We start from the raw sequence: 24336 nt of genomic DNA on the forward strand, positions 1-24336 counted from the left end.
TTCCCCATCTCCCCACGGTCTGCCCCACAGACCGTGACACTTCCTGCCCACCTTAGAGGATATGACTTAAGTGACTATCTCCCCCGGAGGGATATAATACTCTTCATCTTTGCCTGACTGCCTCTTTTTCTTGGTCTTTGGTCGCTCTTCGCCATCTTCCTGCTGACCTCTTCTTTTACCACCTACCACCTCTGAAAACACCCCCTGGTGGAAATAGAAAGAATTACATGGTACAAAGTGACAAAACATGATACAGAGATCCTACTATCTTCTTCTTCTAGTTTGTATACAACATCATCTACATCAAAACTGCACTTTATTTTGCTTCTTCTTCATCAGACAGCATAAACAACTTTCTCATTTTGACTCAAATATTGGTTTTGAATGAAAATGATGAAACAATCCTGGGTGTTTATTCAACTTGTGAGCAGGTTTTCTAATCCACCGTACTATTATTATTGACACTAGTACATGTTCGTGCTGCTGGCAAACTAATACACTCAAGAACATATAGCAAAGCTAAAAAGTGAAAAGTAGGTCTTGCCTATATAAATAAACATAAGACAGTTGTGAGACTTTGACATAGTAACATCTGCAGTAATATTTACACCTGTGATGACATCTCACAAGCATTAGCCTTATTTTGAAACCAAGATTGTTTACACAGAGTTTGTAATTGCAGAGAAATGCTCCATTTATTTTGGTCATTTCATTTTTGAGCAGGAAGCTCACCTTTTTTGTTATAGCCTTTAGATGAATAGAGAGTTTTTCAATTAAATACATATTCTTTAAATAATGTTCCTGATAGGTTTGTAGCTTAAACCTATTCGCTGGAACGTTGAAGACAATATAATTACACAGCAAAGCAAGACACGAAGTAGGCAAAGTTCTTCATGTTTCTCGTGCACGGGAGAGAACCGGACAAACGCCGTTCCTTCGCTTGGCCCCAGTTGCTCTCGTCCGCTCCCCCGTAACACTGCTCTTTTATTGAGGTTACATGAATATGCATAGGTTCATTAACATACGCCGCCTATATACAAACAAAGAGTACCTTGCCTGTGTGTGTGTGTGTGTGTGTGTGTGGTCAGAGTGTGACCCCATAAATGACTTCCCTAAACCTACTGGTCTGGAAAGTCTAGCACTTAGCCTAAAACAGATATAGCCACGTTTATCCTACCATAAAACAATAAAACAAGGTACGACCTCTTCCCATGCTCCCAGGATGTAGGTGTGGATTCCAGAACACTCTGGAATGCACACCAAGCCTTTGCAGCCTGCTAAAGATCACACATCCTATCACTACACAATTAATTATACACCTCTAAGCATATATAAGTAGATATTTCTAAGCATAAAACAATCAACATTACAAAACCTAACAGTTCCCTCTTATAAAAAGTAGGATTATTTAAAAAAAAAAAAAAAAAATGTATTATACCTCTATTACTTAGAAAAAAAACTGTTTTTTTCTGTTGTCTGTTATATAACATTAGAGATGCTCGTGGCAATTCATTTCTTAATCAGCTAAACAGGTCAGTTAAGAAACAGTCAAATATTAAGTTAAATTTGAAAACGGTTTAAAAAAAAATATCCCCATTCCAAAATGTCACATGACAATCTCAAGTGTAGTGACATCACGGAGTTATGATGTCACTACACTTTGATCCTTTGAAGTTTGTCCTTAAACAGGGGTGAGAAACAACAATTTGTAGTTCGTGTCTTCGCAGCATTTGTGTTTGCAGCCTTCACACATTCACCACAGAAACTTTTGGAAAACTTTTCAGAGTTGTCGTTTACAACCTTCAACATGTATCCAACAAGACACCAACCAAGGCAAAAAGATTATGCCGCTTCTCCTTCCTGTCGTGGCCGGCCAAATGACCTTTTAGCCATCCAAAGGGCATTACATGACAGTAAGAAGGAAAACTACCATCTCCAGAATAAAATTCAACAGATTGAAGAAGAGAAACTTCAACTGCAGGAGAAGTGTAGACAGATGGAAGCGCAAAATAAGAACCTGGAAGAAAGACAACAACGCCAGCCCGACATAACAATTATTAATGAGGGCTGGGGAATCAAGTTTGGACAAGCACGAGAGCAGATTGTCTTCCTAATTAAGGAAAACAAGCAAAAGAGCGCAGAACTAAAGGAGATGTCCAACCAGCTTAAAGACAGCAAAGCTACTGTTGAGAAGACAGAATGGGATCTCCAATATATGGACCAAAAGAATCGGCTGCTCCAAACAAACTTCGATGAAGCTGTGAAAAAAAACAAAGAAATCCTCCAACAGAAGGAAGAACAGGAGAAAAAGCAAAGAGACATGGAGCACAAACTCAAAGTCACGGAGGAAAAATACAGGATGCTGAAAATAAAGATGGATGATGAACTGCGCAAAAATAAAGACCTCCTTCAAGAGAAAGAGCAACAGCAAGACAGATTGAAAGAAGAGAAACGTATTGTCGAAGACTTTGAGGGTAAAAATCTAAAACTGCAACAGTTTTGTAGTGAACTGAAGGACAAAACAAGTCAACTAGAAGGGGAAAAAGAAAAACTGGACAAACAATGCTCACACATGCAGAAAAGGATGGGTCAAATGGCGAGAAACAACTCCGAGCTCACTAAGGGGATATTGTTGGAATACAACAACTTGAAGCGCAAACACACTGAAATGCAAGTGGAAAAGCAGGAACAAGACAACATACATGACGACCTGCAGCGTACGCTCCAAGATATCCACAGAAGAAATGAGGAGCTACAAGACATGTACAAAGAAGTACAACAGAGAAACGCAGACATGCACAAGGACAAGATAATGCAGGAGGCAACATCCAAAGAGCTCAAGGAAAAGCTTGAAGAAAAACGAGCAACACTGGAAGAGGTGGAGAAAACATTCAAGAAGCTTGAGATACAAAATACAGAAACCATCGATGAGTTGAGAACCCTCATCCTGGAAAAAAAAGCTCTTGTAGAAAACTGCATGAAAAAGAAGAACAAACGTTTCCGCTGGCCCTGGAGGAGAGACTCTACTGCTTCCTCACCTGGTGTAGCCTCGTCTTGCTCCACCTCTGTTCACCTCCCCAACCAGTCCCGGCAGTTGACTGTCCCCTCCTGAGCCTGGTTCTGCCGGAGGTTTCTGCCCGTTTAAAGGCAGTTTTTCCTCCCCACTGTCGCCTAGTGCGTGCTCAGAGGGGATTGTTGGGGTTTTCTCTCCTCTATCTTGTTTCTTTATTTACTTGTTAACTTTTTGTTCTTACTTCATTTTACCTCGTTTCTTTATTTACTTGTTAACTTTTTGTTCTTACTTCATTTTACCTCGTTTCTTTATTTACTTGTTAACTTTTTGTTCTTACTTCATTTTACCTTGTTTCGTTATTTACTTGTTAACTTTTTCTTTTTCAACTTATTTATAAAACAATAAACAATTGAATTTATCCTTTGAGTATTTTTCATCTAATCTTTTCATCTATAACTTTTTCAAACATTCATATCTGTCGTTTATCTTCTTCTTGAAACCTCATAAATGGTGAAGGAAAAATCCTGGAACATGGTTTGAAACACTGAAATTGTTTCAGCTGAAACCGGCAAAGTCATACGTGTGTGTGTGTGTGTGTGTGTGCGTGTGTGTGTCACAGGTGACACGGTGTCACTGGTTAGGTCATCATGTTTAGGCTCATTCACTCGAAAAATTATTTAGGCCAAATCTTTAAAACTCTATCATTGCATACACATTTTCAATTCATTTCAATCGCACAAATGCAGAAATAATTATTTGCAGTATCTTATCTGATTTCTTTTGAGAATGTCATGCCTGATCATTTGCACCCACACCACCAAAAATGGGGGCAAAAGGGAGGAGATTGCATTTAATCGGTTATAACAAGAGGTCAGAAATATAAGTGCTGCAGAAACCTCTGAATCTCAGCTATAATCTCATGTAAACCATTTCTACAATCGCCAAACAAAGCGAAGTCACCAAACAGTTAAAAGAGCAGATACGTCACCATGAATCTGTGGACAGGTAATATCCACATTTTAATTTATGATTTACTGGAGTTCCATGTGTGCTTGATCCTTAATGAAACTGATGTAAACCTGCAACTACAGCGATCCAGAGAAGAAAGAAAGAAGCAATACTTCACCCATGCTTACATTTAAATCACTCTCATCCTTTTCTGTGATGTCACAGTCAGCAGTAGTGGTGGGGTTGGTTGGCTGCTGCAGCCTGCTTTCTGCAGCTCGGTCTTCTCTCTACTTGCTGAATTTGTCCACTAGCCGAGTGTCTTTAGAGCGTTTGGCCCGCATCACCTCACTGGCTGGTGTCTTACTACTGGAGTTGATTTCGAAGATGGTCTATTTCAGGAGAGAATTATATGTTTCTTTGCTTACTAGAACACTTTTTACCAGAAAATGCAGCGCTGTGATGTGTCTGCATCAAACTCACCGCTTTGGATTTGTAGCTCTTGATGGCATCGACTATTTGAAGGCACTCCAGTTCCATTTTTTCCAGACCACACCCTGAAACAAATCAAATTGTCTTACCTAACTGCCATCAATTCCTCACTACTCCTTTTGATTATCTTCATAATTTCTCTCTTCTTTTTATAGTTTATCCTCCTTTGAACTTACCAAGTACTGGATGGACACCCATGCTGGACACATCTGTGTTTTTAACCCGTCTGATGGACTCCGGCGAGGGGTTTGGCCGTGACTTGAGGTACTGCTTGTAGGCGTTCTCTGAGACACGGAGCAGATTTTGCAGGTCCAGGGAGTTTTCGTGAGACGTGATCAGATGAGCACTTTCATCATCCAAGATCCTCTGAGGGACTCGGCCAAACACACCTTCTGAATCTGGAGTACGAAAAGAAATGCAGACATTTCAATACAGTGACAGATAAAAAGAGCACTAAATAAAGTTTATTAGCAACCTCAAATGTGTAGCACATCAGTTAAACAGTTCATCTGTCACTTTAAGACCTGACAGGCATGCAGTAGAGTCTACCTTGTGTTTGTTCAGGTGAAGCAAACTGAACTGGTCGCCCTAGGAAGAGGTGGAGGTCGTAGACATAAGGCATTTCATCAGGACAAATCAGACTATAGGCTGTGCCACTTTGGCCCGCTCGTCCCACACGCCCCAATGGGAAAAGACAGGGGAAAAATACACGTAATGCTGGCCTAATCATTTCAAATTAAAGAAGCTGAATCACTTTGTTCCTTCTGCATACAGCTGCTCACCAACTCTGTGCAAGAAAAGTTTGGCCTTGGAGGGGAAGTTGTAATTGATGACATTATTCAGCAGGGGGATGTCTATACCACGAGCAGCAACATCAGTCACCAGAAGCACCATGGCTTTCCGATGCACAAATTTCCCAATGTTGATCTTCCTGGCAGTCTGATCAAGGGCACTGTAGATGTAGGCACACTCTAAACCTTCTGTCGACAGCAGCTGGACATCAGGGGGAAAAAAGAAGAAGTCAACTAAAGCTCTAGTTTTTAAAACAATATTTAACATTCTCACAAATTTAGGCTACACTGTTATCTTACCTCCTTTAGGTACTCCACATGGTGTTTGGTGGCAGCAAAGACCACTGTCTGTTCCTGAGGCTTCACTACGTTCCTCAGGAGGTGGAGCAGCAGAGCCGGCTTGTCATCCACACGCAGGTGGAAGAATGACAGCTGATGAAAGTTAGAAGAAATGAAAACATGCTCAAAGCCATGGAAACATCAGGTGACTGTAAGGACTTTTGCTTTGGGCTTTACATTTAAATCATTCAACATTTCTGGGAGAAGAATACAAAATGTTTGAATAGCAAGTGTCTGAAGACAGAGCAACAAGTAGAAAGACCAAGACACTGACACAGTAGCTGATTTAACATAAGTTAGCATGTAGAGTAGATGCAATAATCCTGTACTGAGGTTGTAATAAATAATGCAAAACCTTCCATCTAATTTCTCAGATTAAACAAAAGGTAAATAAAACAAAGTCCCAGGGTAAAGTCCACCAACTGGGTCAAACACAAGCAGCACGAACACTAATACAGTGTGTGACACCAAAACAGCCCCAAAAACATCAGGCTGAGAGACGAGAAGAGAAGAAACTAACCAGCATGGATACAACATCTTCATTCATCAAGTAAGTGACAAATGAGTTTTAACGTACCAGTTAGTACACTGCTGCTGTCTGAAGCTTGAAACGATCGTAAAACAGGCACAAGTAACTTAATGAATCGACAAGTGTTCCTAAAAATGTACAGTACTGTGACTTATGTAAGACTGAGGTATGAAAAAATGACCTTTTTTCTCATTTCAGATTAAAATGTTTAAGAAAAACCATAAAATAAAATAAAAGCAGGTAAAATCAGTGTGACAATGGAAGAGTGGAATTGAGAGGATGATTTAATGTAAATAAAAATACAGATGGTGCATAAAATAGAAATAACAATAAATATGGAATGTATGTGAAAATGGTCTCTATCGCACAAGGATAAAACATGTTTTTACTATACTCTCACATAACAGTTTGACTCACGTTAAGTACTCTGTGTAAATAACAAAACTAAAAACAGCTCAATGCAATTTAGTTGATAGATTTTGGGGTCATGTTCGGGTAATATCAGCTTGTTAATATAACCTACTGGGACACAAAACCAGCATCCTCTCAGATAAAAGTCAAACATTTGTTAAAGAGACCGTTCTATTATTTTAAAACCTTTTTTTGTCTCGTCTGTCCTCAGGTCTGTAACCAAGCGAGTGTGGTCCCCGACACAGAGACCTTTCAGAGTGTGCTGTCACAACAGGAACACCAGGAAAGGCGTCACGGCCGGGACGCTGGAGGAGCTGAAGGAGAGGGTGAGAGTGACTGAGGAAAGGTTCTCAATAGGGTGAAAATATTTTCAGCCAAAAATGTCAAAATAAAATAGAAAATTAAGAAATCTATTAAATTTGCTGAATGTAAAGTTAAAAAGAGAAATGAGCTTTTAAAATTATAAAATTAATTAATAGGGTGAATGATTTCAATGCGGCAATAAAAGAGGATTAATTCATCTTTTAGAAGATTCATTACCTCAAGGCCATGACATCATCTAACAACATGATGTCATCCTGAAGTCATTAGTCAAATATTCACTGCCTTTGCCTGCAGAATATAAGAGGGCCAAACTACATTTCCAAACGCCAGCTGAATATCAGCTATGTGTACAACAGCTCCACCTAGAGGCTGATCAAATGCATTTCTTCTTAGCCAATTGGGTGCCATAAAAACTGGTTTATGAACTGATGATCATGGTATTAACAAAGGCTAAGACTAAGTCCTTAAGATGGCATGGAAATGTTTCCCTTCAAATCCATATCATGTTGAATTATTATTTAATGCTAATAAATGATTTTTAAATGATTAAGAATTAGTTGTTTTTACAGCTGGGAAGTAAATATCACTAATTCATATACTCAGTATATGACTGCTTACTTACTGTCCTCATACTGACAGGTATGCCAGGCGTTGCTGCTCTCGCTGTCTGCGGTGTCTCTGTCTCTGGTTTGCGAGGATGACGGTACAGAAGTCGACTCTGATGAGTTCCTCATGACCCTACCCGACAACGTCATGCTCATGGCCCTGGAGCCTGGACAGACATGGAGATCACAACAGGTGGGTTTGAGTGCAGAAGCTGTGTCTGGGTTTAGGGTGTGCTTTTTGTCTCTTGGTGACAGTTTTCTAATCTCTCTGATGCCCCCCAGGGTGCAGTTGTGCCCAAAGCTCAAGACCACAACAAATCACGTACTGGGAGAGACATAGCCCGCGTCACCTTTGACCTTTACAGGATGAGCCCCAAAGATGTGTTTGGCTCATTGAATGTGCAGGCCACATTTCAAGGCCTGTACTCAGTGAGTGCTGACTTTCAGTGTCTTGGGCCCAAGAAAGTTCTCAGGTAAGCCAAGTGAAAAGGTTAGCAGGGTAATAAAGGTTCATTTGCATATGTAGTGCTGTGCAAGCTTTCAGTGGCAGAAGTAAAATTCAGTCTTTTAGCATCAATACAGACTTTAGTTTGCATTTAATAAAAATGAACGGACAGAACTTTAGTAGCAATAACTTTAACACGTCACAATGGACTCTGTAAACTTTGGTATACAGAGGAGTTTACAGTCAACTCACTGATTGTAAGACGCCCAAATCATCACCACCTCCACCACCGTGTTTCACAGTTGGTGTGAGGTGTTTGTGCTGATATGCAGAGTTCGGTTTTCTTTAAATGTGGTGCTGTGCATCTCCACTTTGTTCTCATCATAAAGGACATTGTTTCAGATGTTCTGTGGATTGTTCAGATGCAATTCTGGCTTGGGAATCAAGGCTTAGGTTCACAGACCTGTTCAGTCTTTTTCAAACTCCACTGTCATTAACTTTAATATTTGACATCATAACCTAGACTTGTAGAGTCTCAGCTGTAGCTACTGCGATTTTGCAGTTTCTCCAAGCATTGCATGAACTGACCCTGAGGTAAATTTGCTGGGATGTTGCATGGTGTTATCACACAGACCAGCAGACTGCCAGAACTTCTGATTCTCAGTTAACAAAATGCATTTGATCAGCAGCACCACAATAATTCCTATGAAAGTAGTAAGGGTGCAGTAAGTTACCTGGTTTCCTACCTGCTCAGGCTCCAGCCTGTGTTATGTACTTCAAATACTTTTTAATAGTTAGGTGGAGTTCAGCTGATCCACACAATAAATTTTATTACACAAATTTGTTTTGATTTTTCTGATATTTCTTGATTTTATACTTCCAGATTTGAACCTCAAATAATAACAGTATAACATCTGAATAAAATTTGAAAAAGTTTAAAGCAGGACACTAAAGAAATACTCGTGTATAAGTCTCTGTTTTCTACAGATTTTGGATTATTTAACTTTAAACTTTAACTTTAAAAGAGGATAAGAGAAATAGCAGCTGTCACTCACAGCCAGCTATTAAAAGCTTAACGATCACATCAGATGTTTCTGGTTCAGGCTGAAGAATCTGCACTGACCTTTAATCCTGATAACACTGTGCTGTTTCCAGAGAAGTGCTGCGTGTGGCCTCCACCCTTCTTCAGGCTGCTGGACACCTGCTTCTCACGTCTGCCACCCTGATCCGCCGCATCATCGAAGGCGCAGAGCTCTGGCAGCCACAGAGGGCGGAGTACGCAGCCAGATGGAACTGAGATGGACCCGTTTACATGCAACCTAAAGTAATGAGGTCTTTTATCATGTGACTGCTGGACCTGTTTGAGAGCCTCTCAATTTACCCCTACCCTTCAGTACCTACAGTATTGGAAAATTATGTTTTACCTCCTTAAGGAGAGGAAAAAGAAAGCACCTTGTTAAGAGAAACATCTGCTGAGGTAGCATCTGTAAATATTAACTGTGATTGTATGAATAGATGTCGTATTTTTGTAATCATATTACAGGTTTAAAACAGATTTTTAATACTTTTTGCCTCTAACATAGCAAGATTTAGTAAGATAGCTGGCTAACTTGTGAAATATTATCCACTTAATATCTTTCACAGCAGGGCCAGACCAGTAAAACTCCTGCACTGAGGTTTAACTGCACATTTAATCCTGGACATAGTATGTTATTATAATAAAAAGAGGTGCTCTTTGGGTTTAAATTGTAAGAAATAAAAGTGTAAAATAACAGATAAACTTCTGGTAGCTCATTTTCTAGACTGTCTTTAAGTATAAAACTGAACCTAACCTAAATAAAATTGTTGTTAATTAGCAGAAAAGGAAAGAAATGTATACAGTGGTGAAAAAATAACTTCTCTGTCATTTAGCTATTACTTAATTACTTTGGTTTAGTATGAATGACCTGGGAGAGCTCTCAGTAGGAAAACATGTAAATTTAGTGAAAAGTCCAAAATCTTCACTCTCCTTCACAGTTTCAGTCCAGGACTGAAGTCTTTATCGGGCCGATTCTGGGCCCTGGACCTTATGTTTTATACCACTGTTTTAAACTCTTCAGTGTTGGTGTAATTTAGTGTGGATTACATGCTGAAACATGTGTCTTCTTTCAAACATGCCTGTGTTTTCTGTACGCACTGAGGAATAATTTGTGTTTTGCTGTAATTAATCAGCTGAGTCCTGCTGGAAGAGCAATAAAAGTGCTTTTATTAAAACAGTGAAAACAGCTGCACAGCATAAACAGACTAAAACTGCACCTAGAATCCGAATGAGGATCTTTTGAACACACTAACTAAAACAGCAGGAAAAACATGGAATCAGGGGGTCTGTCTAACATGGGAACTTGATGAACAAGTTGACAACTGCCTGAAGAACAGATGAACTAAAAAATGATCCAGCTGTGTTTTTATATGAGCCATAAGAGCTGTTGTGCTATTTCTACTCTGGAGGGATCTTCACATTTTTCTCCTCGCTGTAGCCTTTGTTCCCTTCGAGCATCATAATCCAGGAGTTCATGCTATTGGGCAACTTTATTTTAGTCATCGCGTTCATGTACTGCTGATACATGACGTTGCCCAGTACCTGATGGTGCTGCTCCTCATTCATCCAGCGAGGCCTCCCTCTCTTAATGAAATAGCGCATGTCGCCAAACCACTGAATGACCGACAAGCGTGGCAGACCGACCATCCTTGCCAGCCGGCTGTACTGCTCCTTGTCTGGGTACTGGCATTGCAGGAACGCCATCTTCATCATCGCCAGCTGGGCCGGCGTCTTGCAGTGGAGCCGAGTAGTAGGTGTAGGCTCGGCGGAAGAGGGGGTGTTTTTCACTTCGATGAGGGCCTTTAGTTTGTCAATATCTGTGATGAAAACGCGGTGGTCCGGCTCTGCTTGCAAATCTGCACCCTCGATTTCGTTTTTCTCCCTGAAGTCGCCGTCTATGGTGGAGCTGGGATCGCCGGCTCTCTGCAGCAGACATGTCTGGTTGTCAGGCGCTGGAGATGAAGAAGTTTGGTTTTCAGCCTGGGGGCCGAGCAGAGAGCTGGGAGCCGGAGGTGCATTACTCTCCTCTTGCAGGCAACTTTTGTTCACTCTTGGCTTTTTTCTTTTTCTGCCACGACGCTTGGGGCATTTTTCTCCCCCGCTTTCCACTTTATCCATCCTCTCCTCCTTATCACGCTTCACGATCTTCTTTCCCATCTTTTCTGTTGCTGTTGCCCATTTCCGCTTTTGCGTGCTGCTTTTTTTCTCCTTCACTGGTTGCTCCTTCTTCAACTGCTCATTAACATTTGCGCTGTCTCCTCTCACTTCTCTTCCCGTTGCATTCCCACCAGTTGCTTTCACTTTTCTCTTCTCTCTTCCGTCCTCCATTACTTCTCTCTCCTTCCCTTCTTGAAGCTCCTTCTTTTCCTGACTTGAATTGAACTTCCTTTGGACCTCACGGATGTCTTCATAGTCCCAGCTGATGCCGTAGCGGAGCCTCTGTGCCATGAACCACGCCTTCACCTGGTCTGGGTGCAGGTGGCAACTCTCTGCCAGTTTGGCGGTCTGTCTGTGTGTTAGGTAGGGAAACCTGTCAAAGGCCTCGTCCAGCTCCGCAGCGCCGTGTATCTGTGAGTCGATCTGGTGCGAATGCACCCACACAAGCTTCCTACTCTCAGACATCAAGGGGAAGCACACCACACTGCTCTGGTTCATGCCGTTAGCCATGGGGGTAGGGCTCATGTCTGAGAAAGCTGGAGTCTCTTCACGAGTGCCAGGTGGTTTCTGACCGAGTCCGAGGAGCTCTTCATCAGCAAAGTGCCTCATCTTACTCATCTGTGGTGATGCACTCCTGAAAACAGCAGACAGAAATATGTACAAATAAATGAAATACTCTAAGGTCAAAATTACTGAGCAGGATTTTCCCAGTGCCTGTGATGAAGTATTTGATTTCTTAGATATTTGATTTGTTAATCATGCACTTCTCTGGAAGTGCACCATTACTGCTTCCATAGGAATTACAAAGGTAAGTAGCAGCCAGGTGCTGATAATCAAATGCATCTGATTAATGAGTTATCAGCAGGCGTGAACACGTCTATAAAAGCAGAAGTTTTGGCAGTTTAATGGTCTGGAGCATTCAGGTGTGTGTTAACATAAAGACTCAATCTTCCCAGGAGAGGGCGTCCCAGCAAATTCACAACAGTATCAAACCATGCAATGTTCAGAGCCAATGCAAAAAAAACCAAAGAGCTCCATCTCAGGCTCTACAGGTCTCAGTTAGCACGATTAATGTTAATGTTCATGACATTATTATTAGAAAAAAACTGAAAAAGTATGGCTTGTTAGAAAGGGTTAAGGATAGATAGATAGATAGATAGATAGATAGATAGATAGATAGATAGATAGATAGATAGATAGATAGATAGATCCCTCAGGTAGGTTCCTCGGGGAAAATGTCTATTGCACAGTATTTTGACAGTGATTAGTTCTTAAGATGAATAGTCCAATATCTGTGTTTATATTATGAACTGGCGTTATAAGGTGTTATAGATAAAAATTTTTTTTAAATAACCTGCTTTGCAAGCATCCTTATAACTCTGCATTATTGTATGTAGTGTGTGTTTCACATTATAATCAATCCAGTCCTTTTGGCCACTTAAATGTCTTAATATTAGTGTTATATTATATTTCTTACAGTTTTTTATACCAGATTTTTGATGTCAATGAGACATTTTGCCCACATAAACAAAAGATATATAAAAGTCACTTTGCCAAAGAGTGGCTGCAACTTCTACATCATGGCAGGTCTTTTCTTACTCGCTTACATAATGGCTTTTGATCATTCATTAGAGACACATTTGATAGATGATAGGTACACAAGTTTAATATCAGAAATCACTTTTTGGCAGATGATCATCATTTTCACCGTGGCGCTGCTAAAGTTGTTTCACAAACTTAATGGTTTATAACAGCTGGTTATTTTATATATATATTTTTAATATTAATTATAAAATTAACTCTTACCTGGAGCTCAACTTATTTTAATTCTTTTGGTTTCAGTGATTTAATGCCCAAGAAAGTAAGGTTACACCCAAACTGATTCCTGTTAATTACGTATTACTTTAATTAATTAAATATTACTTATTGTTTAATACTTTTAGCTAATTAACTAAACAAAGTCTAGCTAACTTAGCTAGCTAACTTTAGTTGGCTACACTTTCATGTTAGCTTGTTATATTGCTGACTACGACCGGGACTGACCTCTCTAACCCGGTTATGAGTAACACAGTGATGTTAAAAAGTACTGGTTACCTTCACTGTTCACCCCGTTGCTTTATCGGAGCACTGCTGCCTGTTTGTTAGCACTAGCGGTAAGTTTAAGGCTAACTTCGGTGCACAGGTGTAGTTAGCTTAATAAAAGCATTTCCTGGGTTTGCCTGGCATGCATAAAACTTTGGCGCCCGCCAACCTTGAGAAACAACGTCAGCTCCTGTCTGATATTCCCTTTGAAAACTGTCCGAAATATACAATAAAAAGGCGAAAAAATAATTTACAAATTCTTCCCCGAAGTCCCTGGTTACATCATTAGGAACACATTTTGTTGTTTTTCTCATGACAGAGGTTATATATGAAATGTGATAGACTTACATCCACTTTACATATAAGGTACATCTGGGGTGCTGACCATTTGTCAGACTCCCAAATGAAATGTTCTTAAATCATTTTGTTTTCCGATTTTAATTTATTAAATGAGAAAACAAAACATAAAATTAATTTTTGTCTCGATGACACCCCACAAAGGTTTTGAGCCAGAAATACACCTGGTTTTAATAAATATCCCATTTAAAAATATTAACTGGGACAGAAAGAAGGCAGGAAAGCTGGGAGAAAAATTGCAGTAAATGGTCCCATATTCAGTCCTCTGCAACAACCTTATGGCACATGGTTTACCTGCTCAGCAAGGTGGGCTATGCTAGGAATTTCTTTTTTAATACAGTTTTAAGAAATGATATGAAGTAACTGCCCTTGTGGCCTAACCCTGGCCACAAAGCTCAATCATTTCTTAGCTGACATACGTTTTATTTAGGTGTGGTGTTTATACTTGTAACTGTGTATTTATTTTGCCTGTGTTAAACAATTTCATATTTTTTGACAGATTTTTTTATGAGAGTGTGAACATATAAGATTAGGTTGCTATGATAAGAATTTATAGCTGACACTGGGTTATTTCTGAGTAAAGTATATCCGTGAGGACGAAGTGCAGCTCAAACTATCACATCACACTGGGGTATGCACACTGATCAAAGCTTTTTCATTTCTGAATCTTTGGAAACAAGACCAATTCCTGTCAAAATCTTCTTTCTTCTAAAAAATGTCTGACAACATACAAACAAAAAGGAGAAGAACAGATTCACAAACTATCCTCTATGTGTGCAGAGGACAGGAAACCAGCAAAGAAGACGTGCATGAAGTGTGAGATCTCCATGTGTGTCCAGCACCTCCAGCCTTTACCACCACTTGAAAAGGTGGAGGTGTTGTGGAACTTTGATGCCTCCTCACTCTCCTTCTACTGCAGAACCGGACAGCACCAGAGGGAAGAAATAATAACTATTGAGATGAGCCTCAACAACAAGGAACTGACTCCATTTGTACGACTGGGAAAGGAAAATGTCCAAAAACACGACCCAGAAGCTGGAATGGAAGTGCTCATGTGGGAAAGTTTACTACAGGGATGGTAATGGATACAGAAATAATATGTCTCGCTTTTCTTCCCAGGCTAATTGTTCTTGTGGAAAAATGATTGGTGGTCCATGTGTCACAGAAATGGTTTGTAAACTCTGTTAATTCAAACTCTGCTGATCATTTAGTTATTTTCTGTCCCTGTATGAATATCAATGTAACTGACTGTCTTTCACATTCATTAACTGTGAAGACATTGTTTTAGCTTCAGTGATTAACTTGTTGTGCGATGTATCACATATGAAAGTAATGTAGATTAAAAAAGTAAAACAATTTTGTTTTTTTATGTAATTTTATTTTGTTAATTAAAATATTCTTAGCTCTGGTATTTACCTATCTGCAGGTGGTGCTCTTTGGTCTTATTATCGACAACAAAGAAACAGCTGTTGTTTTATACAATGTAAATGATCTGATAAATAATAAAGTGAGTCTAGTTTTAATATATGCAATGCTCTACATGTCTGATTAACTGAAGCGAGAACATTGCATTTTCATTTGTGTTAATTGGACAAAAGAAAGTTACTGAATTTGCCAGTTTATTAAGTACACCTTTGTCAGTATAAAAGTAAAGCAAATCAATCTGCATTCTATTGGTTTTAATTAGTTTCAATATTGAAAACTGAATAGACTGAGAGACCAGGCTGCAAAATACTACGGGTCTTATATAAGGACACAAAAACTGAAAAGATTTTGTCTCATTAGATAAGAGCAGGCTCATTGTTCCACAGTAACTTGTAGGCACATACAGGGAACTATTGTTCTGCCATAAAGGTTTATAATCTACAGGCAGGGCGGTCAGTTTCCAACAATCTGATAAATACATTTGTTCAGTGCTGACAGGAATCCTGCCTCAAACATCAAAGCCTTTAATTAATCACCAGGTATTGTGACTTTACATTAAAAATGTTTTTCCTCTTTGTTACACATGATAGAAAATAAGGGCAGCTGAACGCCAGTGAAGAAATGTCATCCATAAGCTACATTATGGTAAATTAACAGTATTTTAATGTCAGCACAACAATGGAAAAAATGCTACGTGGATTTCGTAATTCCATGTAAGTCCATGTCTTTTCTACCCTAGCACAAAAGTGTGTTTGCAAATCAAACTCTGATCATTTTTTCTAACACGTCCATATTTCTGCAGTTAAACGTGCCTGACTCTGCCTGTTCTCTATTTGTTTTAGCAGTGCAAAGTGCAAACTAACTTCCAGATGATCCAAACTGTTGTACGGTGCTACTGGATTTATAAATAACTGAGAGACCAGGCTAGAAAACACTTCTGTTCATTGAACTGGAGTCAAAGAGCAGCAGAGATTCTTTCAGGACTGAATGAGATTCAACAAGTCAGATCAGGAGATCCAGATTTAAATAAACATCTAAAAACACCGGCCGATCCACAAGCTGTTCTGTGTGAAAGAGGAAAGAAAACCAGCAAAGAAGACCTGTATGAAGTGTGAGAACTCCAGTATCCTCTTTGTTTCGTTTAATGATGATGCTTATTTTGGAGCTAAATGAATATGTGTGAATATTAAATAGGTCCTAAAGTCTTGTGCTAATTATTACTGGCTTATTGCTGCCTGGATTTTATAGATTGCTTATTCAGTGTTTTAACATTTTGAGTGTTTCCTGTCAATCTTGGAGGAAATTAAACTGAATTGCAAACATTATAAAACAGCTGCAGTCACATTTGTCTGACTCCACCCCTTCAGTGTGGAGTTTTCAGGGAATTGAAAGTGTTGTGCAGCGCTCCTGAGCAGACTAAACACGGTGATCAGTAACAGGCAAGAAAAGAGCAAAACTCAGGAGTTCATCAAATTCCAAATTTTTTCTAAAAAAAGAGTCAGAAAGAGAGCAACAAGGACTTTATTCAACACTGAATTATACTCAACAAATTTAAGGAGGACTTCCTGCTGGGAAACATGTCTGACAGCATACAAACAGAAAGGAGAAGAACTGGAATGATGAGAGAGCAGGCCTGCAGAGGTAGCCTGCATCTTCCCACCTGAAAACAAATTGAGCCCTGAAATATTCAGAGTGTGATGAGACCCAGAGTCTGTGTGCTGGAAAATATTTCTGTTATAGAGAGTGAAACAAGAGCTGCACTGACACATGCACAGTGAGTCTTTAGCATACAAGGAGACTCCCTCAGACTGTTGTGACTGTTGTAACAAATCATTCCCTAGCTGGGACCACATCGTCATTTAGGTTTGGCAGCGTTTCTAGTAGAGAGCAGCAGATAGCTTGAGCATGAACTGAGGCTGTAGTTTAAGGAAGGCCTCAGAGAAGGGTGTGCATGAAGGTGTGGTCCCTCTCCTGAGATTAGATAAATGATCTAAAATTAATCATATGCATTTGCAGGTCCTGTCTGTTTAATGTTGACGCTTATTTGCAGCAAAATGAACATGTGGTGCTAGCTGTGGAAAACTGTGGATACATATGGATTGAGAAAATGTTACTTCATGATAAACAGATGTTAAGATTTTGTGCTAAACTATCACTGGCTCACTGATGCCCAAATTTTTATCATTTGGTTGTCTTTTATGGAGAATGATAATGATTGTGATGCAGAGTTTAAAGAAGGAGAAAGAAACATGGCCAACACAGAAAAGCAACACATGGTGTTTTCTGAGTTAATTACAGGAGGAGAATGGTGATGAGGCCATGCTACATTTTAAAACGTGGAGGTGTTGTGGAACTTTGATGCCTCCTCACTCTCCTTCTACTGCAGAACCGGACAGCACCAGAGGGAAGAAATAGTAACTATTGAGATGAGCCTGAAAGACAAGGAACTGACTCCATTTGTACAACTGGGAAAGGAAACATAACCCAGAAGCAGGAATGATGTTTAACTTTGATTTTTCTTCTAATGTAGCAACTAATTATTTTTGTTTGAACTGTTTTTACTTTATTTCACCTGCAAGTTGAAGATGTTTGTTTCCATCTACTGGTGGTGCTCTCACATTGTACACAAAGCTCTTTGGTCTTAATAATGACAACAAAGAAACACAGCGGTTGTTTTATACAATGTAAATGATCTGATAAGTAATAAAGTGAGAATATTTTTAATATGTGGAAAGATTTTATGTATCTGACTAACTGAATCGAGAACATTGCATTTTAATTTTTGTTAAAGAAAGTTGCTGAATTTGCCAGTTTATTATGTACACCTTTGTCTGTATAAAAAGTAAAGTAAATAACTTTGGATTCTATTAGTTTTAATCAGTTTCAATTAAAAACTGATTGAAACTAAGAGAGAGAGACCAGGCTGGAAAATACTACTGGTGTTATATAATGACAAAAACTTTGTGTCATTATAAGACAGGGCTCGTTTTTCTACAGTAACTTGTCAGCACATACAGGGCACAATTGTATGAAGGTTTATGATCTAAAAAGTTTATCATTTAAAATTTAAAATAGAATAATAATACAGAAATAATACGGAAAACATTACGACGTAATCGGGCTCCGAAGGAGGAGCAGCCCCTGAATTTGGACACAGTCCAGGTCTGTAAAAACGCAGTGATTTCCCCTGGTTCAGCTCTCGGTAATGCGACGAGTCTCATGTTGGATCTCCGGCTTCTGTTTTCAAAGTCGTCCACTTTCAGTTGGAGTTCCTGACAGTTTAGTTCAATAACAAGTGGCCTCCCAACTAGTGAGGAAACCACTTCCTAAACTTTACTAATACGAGATTCTGCTGAGGTGAGGCCCTCGGAAAACACTCCGATTACATATTTTGTTTCTTGATTTAATGTTATAACTTCTCGCAGGTAAGTTGTAAAATGCATTTTGAGCGACTGAATTGCATCATGAATTGCAATTACCCTTGGTCGGCTGACCGCTAGCGTTATCTTACTCCATCTTCTCGGTTTCACGGTCGTTCTTAGCATCGTCGAGTCCATCTTTTCACAGCAAATTCAAAAGTGTTAAATGTTTTGGTGTTAGTAGTCTTAGAGTTAATTTTACTCTAAGTAGAGTCACATGCTTTTAATGTAACTCTGAGGTGTAAAATGATAGTAGTTAAAATCGAGTGTTAAAAATGAGTGTTTCTATTTCAAATCTGGAGGTGTTACAATGGAAACATTAACTCTTGACCTCTTAACTCTGAACTCCTAGAGGGGCTATGACACTAATAGAGTAAATTCACAGACTCCGCCCCCAGCACGGCTCCAATCGAAGCTGAAGTGAAGCCGTTTCAGAACATTTTGCTCTACATATTTGAGTTGTTTGCCATGCTTGGTAAGTCATTTTTTCAAAGATTGTTTCAATTATTATTATTAGCTTTTACTTCTGTGGCTCTTTGGAGTTGAGACAAAGCTGTGTGAAAGGCATTAGCCATGTTGCTCGCTGATAGCACCGCTCGCTGTTTTAGCTAGCTGAAAGGTATTGTTTTCGGCAAATACCACAGCCTTGAAAAAAAGCTTGCATGTGAATTTTCGGTTAAATTTTTTGGTCAAATACACCTAAAACAATGTCTAGAATGTGAAATGTTGGTATAATGGTGCTACTTGAAGCCTGAAAACGATCTCCCATAAAAAACGAGCAAACAGCAGTAGCAGACGTCCTGACTAGTGATGGGTCGTTCGCGAACGAAATGGCTCTTAGAGCCGGCTCTTTGACGTGAACGACGCGAGCCGGCTCCTTATCGCGAGCCGTCACGTGGGTTTTTTTTTCTTTCTCTCACCCTCTCTCTCTCTCTCGCACTTTTTTCCCGCTTCACAATGCACGCGAGCCTTGTGCTTTATGCTGGGCAGAGGGGGGAGGGGCGGTAGTTACACTCAGTAGCACAGGAGGGAAAGAAAGAGAAAGAGAGCCAGTGACAACAACATCACATTAGAAAGGTATAGTAATCATCCACAACTATTTTCGGTTGCAGATGATAAAGGATTCAGAAAGTTTATTCATGCAGGTCCATATGACAGAGAATATGCATCTTCTTTTTGTTTTCATATTTTAATTTATATTTAATTGTGTTGTGGTTTGCAGTGTTTTGTGTTGTTTCACTTTAAATTTGTAAAAGGAAAAAGCTGAAAATTTAAATAGTTAAAATTTGAAATGTGAATAGTTGATTTTTGTATTATATGATTTACTTATTACATTTTATGTGGAGTGAATAAATAAAAGCATATTTACGGTGGCCCCTACAGACAAAGCACATACAAACTTCAAATCACGTACAAACTCAAAAACACGTACAAACTCCGAAGCACGTAAAAACACATACAAACTCCGAAGCACGTACAAACTCCGAAGCACGTAAAAACACATACAAACTCCGAAGCACGTACAAACTCCGAAGCACGTAAAAACTCCGAAGCACGTAAAAACTCAAAAGCATGTAAAAACTCAAAACACGTACAAAAGACAACAGAAGTGCTCCAGGATGCTGGGCGCAGTGTTGAGCTTTTGTTACCTAGTGGCTACACAAGCCAGCAAGTACCAACGACCGGATTTGGTGTGTGGTAGTAACAGGTAAATCTTTTTTTTTTTTTAATTATTTGAATATATATGAGTGCCTGTGTATAAATACACAAACAATACACACATGCTTTCATGCTTTCAATTGTGTAATTTAAGTGATCTAGTAGCTCTGTTTTGGAAGTTCAGTTAATGCTAGAAATGTGTTTTGGAGTTTGTACGTGTTTTGTCTCTAGGGGCCACCGCATATATTTATATATAAACATATATAAATAAAACCACTTTTTTTTACGTTAGTAATTCCTTTTGTGCATAATTGTATATTATTGTTAATAATAAATTAATTAAAGCAACAAAACAACCTGAAGAGCCGGTTCGGAGCCGAAAGAGCCGGCTCTTTTTAGTGAGCCGAACCGAAAGAGCCGGATCTCTAAAAAGAGCCGGAAATCCCATCACTAGTCCTGACTGGGTTCTACGTTAGCATTTAGATCCCTCCAGAGTTTTGTGCACACGGTTTAGGTAAAAATGAAAAAGGTTGAGGTTTTACATTTAGTTCAGTATTACCTGTTGCCTGTGTCCTTATCTTTTGGGAAAATACTTTACACAAGTAATGTCTCAAAAAGGATTCCCTTTTTTTTTTTTTTTTTTTTTTTTTTTTTTTTTTTTTACTGTGCTGCAATTGATTTGTGCCATTAATTAGTGTCAACTAATTTTTATTCAATCTCCACATAGGATATGCTTGTGAAGATGGAATATGGGGGAGAGCAGAAGTGCGTTGAAGTTCCACAAAGTGATGAATGAAGGACATGCATATTGTATTTTGTATTTATTGAAATAAGTGATGAGAATGCTGTTATTTGCATTTACCAGCTCACCTATGTCAGACCTTTTGATAAACGAAATTCTAATGAAAGTGAGAACATGTACACTGTTACATCTTTCAGAAAATGTTTTGAAATTGTGGTGCACAGTTCAGAATAAATGTTTTTCAAAAACCATTGCGTCTTTTTAGTAAATGTTTATTTCCAAAAGAAATTTCTAGAAGTTCAGAACAGTAAAATTCCCGCTTTTTAGAATTAATTAGAAGATAACTCTTACGTAGTTAAACTAAAATACTCTTTGAGAGTTAATATATAAACTCTTAACACCAAGTGTTAAATTATCAACTCCAGAGAGATTTGGTGTTTAACACTAAATCAGAGTTAACATACCAACTCTCCAAAAAGAGTTAAATTAACACTCTCTGGTGTGGACCCATATAGACACTTTAAAAGTGTTGAAATCAAATCTGACAGTGTTAATTTGGACATGCTGGATTTGCTGTCTAGTTGTTTTCGGTTTAGATCGGCGTAAATACAGCTTTTTGGTCTTATTAATGACAACAAAGAAACACAGCGGCTGTTTTATACGATGTAAATGATGTGATAGATGATAAAGTTTGTATATTTTTAATATGTAGGATGATTTTATTTATCTGATTGACTGAAGCGAGAACACTGCGTTTTCATGTTTGTTTATATGAAAAAATAAAGTTAGTCAATTTATTCTGTGCACCAACAAACTGATACTGGAGTAAAGCCTGCCTCAAGCATCAAAGCCTTTATGTTGGCACAACAATAGAAACATTGCTGCCTGGATTTTATCATTTGATTGCATTTTATTACAAGTCCATGTCTTTTCTACCCAAGCACAATAGTTTGTTTGCAAATTAAACTCTGATCTGTGTTTTCATGTTGGCACGTCCATATTTCTGCGGTAAAAGTTGCCTGACTCTTCCTGTTCTCTATTTGTTTTAGCAGTGTAAAATGCAAACCAACTTCCAGATAATCCAGACTGTTGTACAACACTGAGTTATATTCAGCAAATTTAAGGAGGACTTCCTGCTGGAAAACATGTCTGACAGCATACAAACAAAAAGGAGAAGAACAGATCCACAAACTATCCTCTGTGACATGTGTACAGAGGACAAGAAACCAGCAAAGAAGACGTGCATGAAGTGTGAGATCTCCATGTGTGTCCAGCACCTCCAGGCCCACCTGACCACACCTGTGTTACTGCAGACTCATCCTCTGACTGAACCCATGGATTTATGTGGGAACACCAAATGTTCTCAGCACGGCAAGCTCCTGGAGTACTACTGCTTTGACGACATGACCTGTGTGTGTGTTTCCTGCGCCATTGAGGACCAGCACCGCCTACACAATATGAAGACCTTCTCCACAGCCCACAAAGAGCTCCTGGAGAAGCTGAAAGCTGAGCAGCTGATCTTACAGGAGAAAACAGACGATGAGAATGTGAGTCTGGAAAAGTGGGAGAAGAGTGAAAGAGAGAAGCTGGGTCGCTGCAGTGTGCGTCTGATTGAGGCTGTGACTAAGCTGCGTGACATCTCTCTGACCAGCGTCCAGAGCTCGGTCTCTGCTCGTATGGTGTCCCTGAAAACCAGCAAGATCAGCCTGGAAGCAGCACAGAAGGAGAAGGACACCTTCAGATTCCTGCAGATGTATTCTCAGGTGCATCAGGATGTGGAGAAGGCCAAAGCTGTGGATCTGAGAAAAGGGCTGGAGCCGGGCAGCCATCGGGACAAACTGGCTGAGGAGATGAGACAGAATGAGGAGAAGATGGTGAAGCAAGCATCTCAGTTCTGGGGATCATTGCTGACTCTGGTTGATCCTGAACACCACCAGGAGCTTGTTCCCACTGATTCACACCTGATCTTTGAGCCACAGTCTCTGGGTCCTGGCATGTCACTGTCCAAAGACAACAGGAAGGTTTTCCACAGTCAGTGGATGAAATTTTGTTCTTCCAACTTGTTCCTCATTAAAGGTACAGTTCTTGTTTCTGACTTTAAGAGATGGGTCATCGGTATTTCCAAAGACTGTGACTGGACCATCGGTTTATGTGACGACACTTATGGAAACTATATGACAGATGGACAAGTCTATGGCCTACGCTGCCAAGGTAACCAGCTCTTCTCTCTCACAACAGAGTCTAGTTTGGTTATGATTCAAAGTGAACATTCATTCTTTGGGATGCAGAAAATTGAAACGCCCCAACAGCATTATAAGGTTTCCCAACAAGTGATCAACACTCCAGGTGGAAATATGGAACCACAGATGACCAGACCACAAATAGTGGAAGTTGTGTGGAGCTTTCCGGACTCATTATCATTCTTCAGCAGGATTGGGCAGCACCAGAGAATAAACTTACTCACAGTAACAATCAGCTCTACCAGCTCAGACCTCAAGCCTTTTGTTTGTCTCCAGGGTTTAGAAAAGGAAACAACAAATGTGTTGTCCTTTAGTTCAAGTTTAACGACATCTCAATTTGGAGGATTTTCACAACAATATCAGAATCAGTCGAAATGCTCATGTAGGAAGTTTAAGGTTAAGTCTGGTCATGGATTCAATTATGGAGGGGCATTAGGCTCCAACTCTTCCCAGTCAATCTGCTCTTGTGGAAAGATTATTGGTTCCCCACCAATGACAGCGGTGCTTTGTGAACTTCTGTAAATAACACCCATGCTGTTGTCCAAAACCCACATTCTGGATCATAGTTCTGGCTACTCCCACCAGTCTGTTTGTTCCTGTGGAAAAGCTCTTAGTGATGACAGAGATGGTTTGTAAATTTTGCTAATTGTAGATCTATTCATTATTTTATTTTTCCTTTCAGCAGCTGAATGTAAGTGTAACTGACTGATAAATTCAGTATGATACTTTTTTGTGATGAAATTGTTACATTTTAACTTTGACCGAACAAAATTCAAATGAAATATGAAATGTATATTTTCTTGCATGTTTTTCAGTTTTAATAATTTCTAACTTTTGCATTTGGTTTGGTAATGGGGTTTGGGATGCAGAAAATTTTCATTGTGATTATTTCCCCTCCCTGGTGTTGTCTTGCTACTCTTATCATAATATTTTCTACCCTCCTCATGGTAATTGTTCCTGTGGAAAATAAGTGATGGTGAAAACATCACAAAGATGGTTTGTAAACTCTGCTGATGTTTTTTTCCACTCACCAAATATTTATTAATGTATCCGATTTAGTTTCTGTCACAGGAATATACATCATATGTCATACATCACATCATATTCATTAAATGAACCTCTTTTTGGTTAATTATATATGTTTAGCTTTGGTATTTGCTTCTAATGCACCAACTAATTATTTTGGTTTGAACCGTTTCTGCTTTATTTCACCTGCAAGTTGAATATGTTTGTCTCCATCTACTGGTGGTACTCTCACATTGTACATTGTACAGCCAGAGTTG

The 24336-nt window shown here is 39.3% G+C and overlaps 3 protein-coding genes and 1 pseudogene across 5 annotated transcripts; 2 read left to right on the forward strand and 2 right to left on the reverse strand.

Moving 5' to 3' along the window:
• Positions 1–22: 22 nt before the first annotated feature.
• LOC146522092 (ATP-dependent RNA helicase DDX54-like) lies at positions 23–5718 on the reverse strand (annotated as a pseudogene). Its single transcript, XR_014873115.1, has 7 exons — positions 5542–5718; positions 5236–5443; positions 5000–5134; positions 4627–4848; positions 4442–4515; positions 4150–4350; positions 23–204 (listed from the first exon to the last, which is right to left on the reverse strand). The product of XR_014873115.1 is annotated as an ATP-dependent RNA helicase DDX54-like (transcript).
• Positions 5719–5978: 260 nt separating this feature from the next.
• LOC146522093 (lipid transferase CIDEB-like) lies at positions 5979–9766 on the forward strand. The gene is made up of 5 exons (XM_085153906.1): positions 5979–6130; positions 6732–6846; positions 7484–7642; positions 7732–7922; positions 9050–9766. Exons 1-5 carry the CDS (start codon positions 6105–6107, stop codon positions 9189–9191), a joined length of 633 nt encoding a protein of 210 aa, XP_085010032.1. The 5' UTR covers positions 5979–6104; the 3' UTR covers positions 9192–9766.
• A 350-nt stretch (positions 9767–10116) lies between these two features.
• LOC146522094 (homeobox and leucine zipper protein Homez-like) lies at positions 10117–13511 on the reverse strand. Its single transcript, XM_085153881.1, has 2 exons — positions 13224–13511; positions 10117–11763 (listed from the first exon to the last, which is right to left on the reverse strand). Exon 2 carries the CDS (start codon positions 11745–11747, stop codon positions 10371–10373), a length of 1377 nt encoding a protein of 458 aa, XP_085010007.1. The 5' UTR covers positions 11748–11763; positions 13224–13511; the 3' UTR covers positions 10117–10370.
• Positions 13512–21958: 8447 nt separating this feature from the next.
• Positions 21959–23575, forward strand: LOC146522095 (tripartite motif-containing protein 16-like). Of its 2 annotated transcripts, XM_085153877.1 has the most exons (2): positions 21959–23062; positions 23132–23575. In XM_085153877.1, exons 1-2 carry the CDS (start codon positions 21959–21961, stop codon positions 23573–23575), a joined length of 1548 nt encoding a protein of 515 aa, XP_085010003.1. The 2 variants fall into 2 exon arrangements, with proteins under 2 accessions (XP_085010003.1, XP_085010002.1); XM_085153876.1 differs by having other exon boundaries at positions 21959–23575.
• The last annotated feature ends 761 nt before the right edge of the window (positions 23576–24336 follow it).

Source organism: Neolamprologus multifasciatus, chromosome 3 (assembly GCF_963576455.1).
Source record: "Neolamprologus multifasciatus chromosome 3, fNeoMul1.2, whole genome shotgun sequence".
Taxonomy (NCBI): domain Eukaryota; kingdom Metazoa; phylum Chordata; class Actinopteri; order Cichliformes; family Cichlidae; genus Neolamprologus; species Neolamprologus multifasciatus.

Bases quoted from the DNA above. Each gene is read 5' to 3' on its own strand.
- LOC146522093 (XM_085153906.1), top strand. From the start codon at position 6,105: ATGGATACAACATCTTCATTCATCAA. The intron at 6,131-6,731 runs GTAAGTGACAAA...GTCTGTCCTCAG, and splicing joins ACAACATCTTCATTCATCAA to GTCTGTAACCAAGCGAGTGT. The intron at 6,847-7,483 runs GTGAGAGTGACT...TCATACTGACAG, and splicing joins TGGAGGAGCTGAAGGAGAGG to GTATGCCAGGCGTTGCTGCT.
- LOC146522094 (XM_085153881.1), bottom strand. From the start codon at position 11,747: ATGAGTAAGATGAGGCACTTTGCTGATGAAGAGCTCCTCGGACTCGGT.
- LOC146522095 (XM_085153876.1), top strand. From the start codon at position 21,959: ATGTCTGACAGCATACAAACAAAAAGGAGAAGAACAGATCCACAAACT.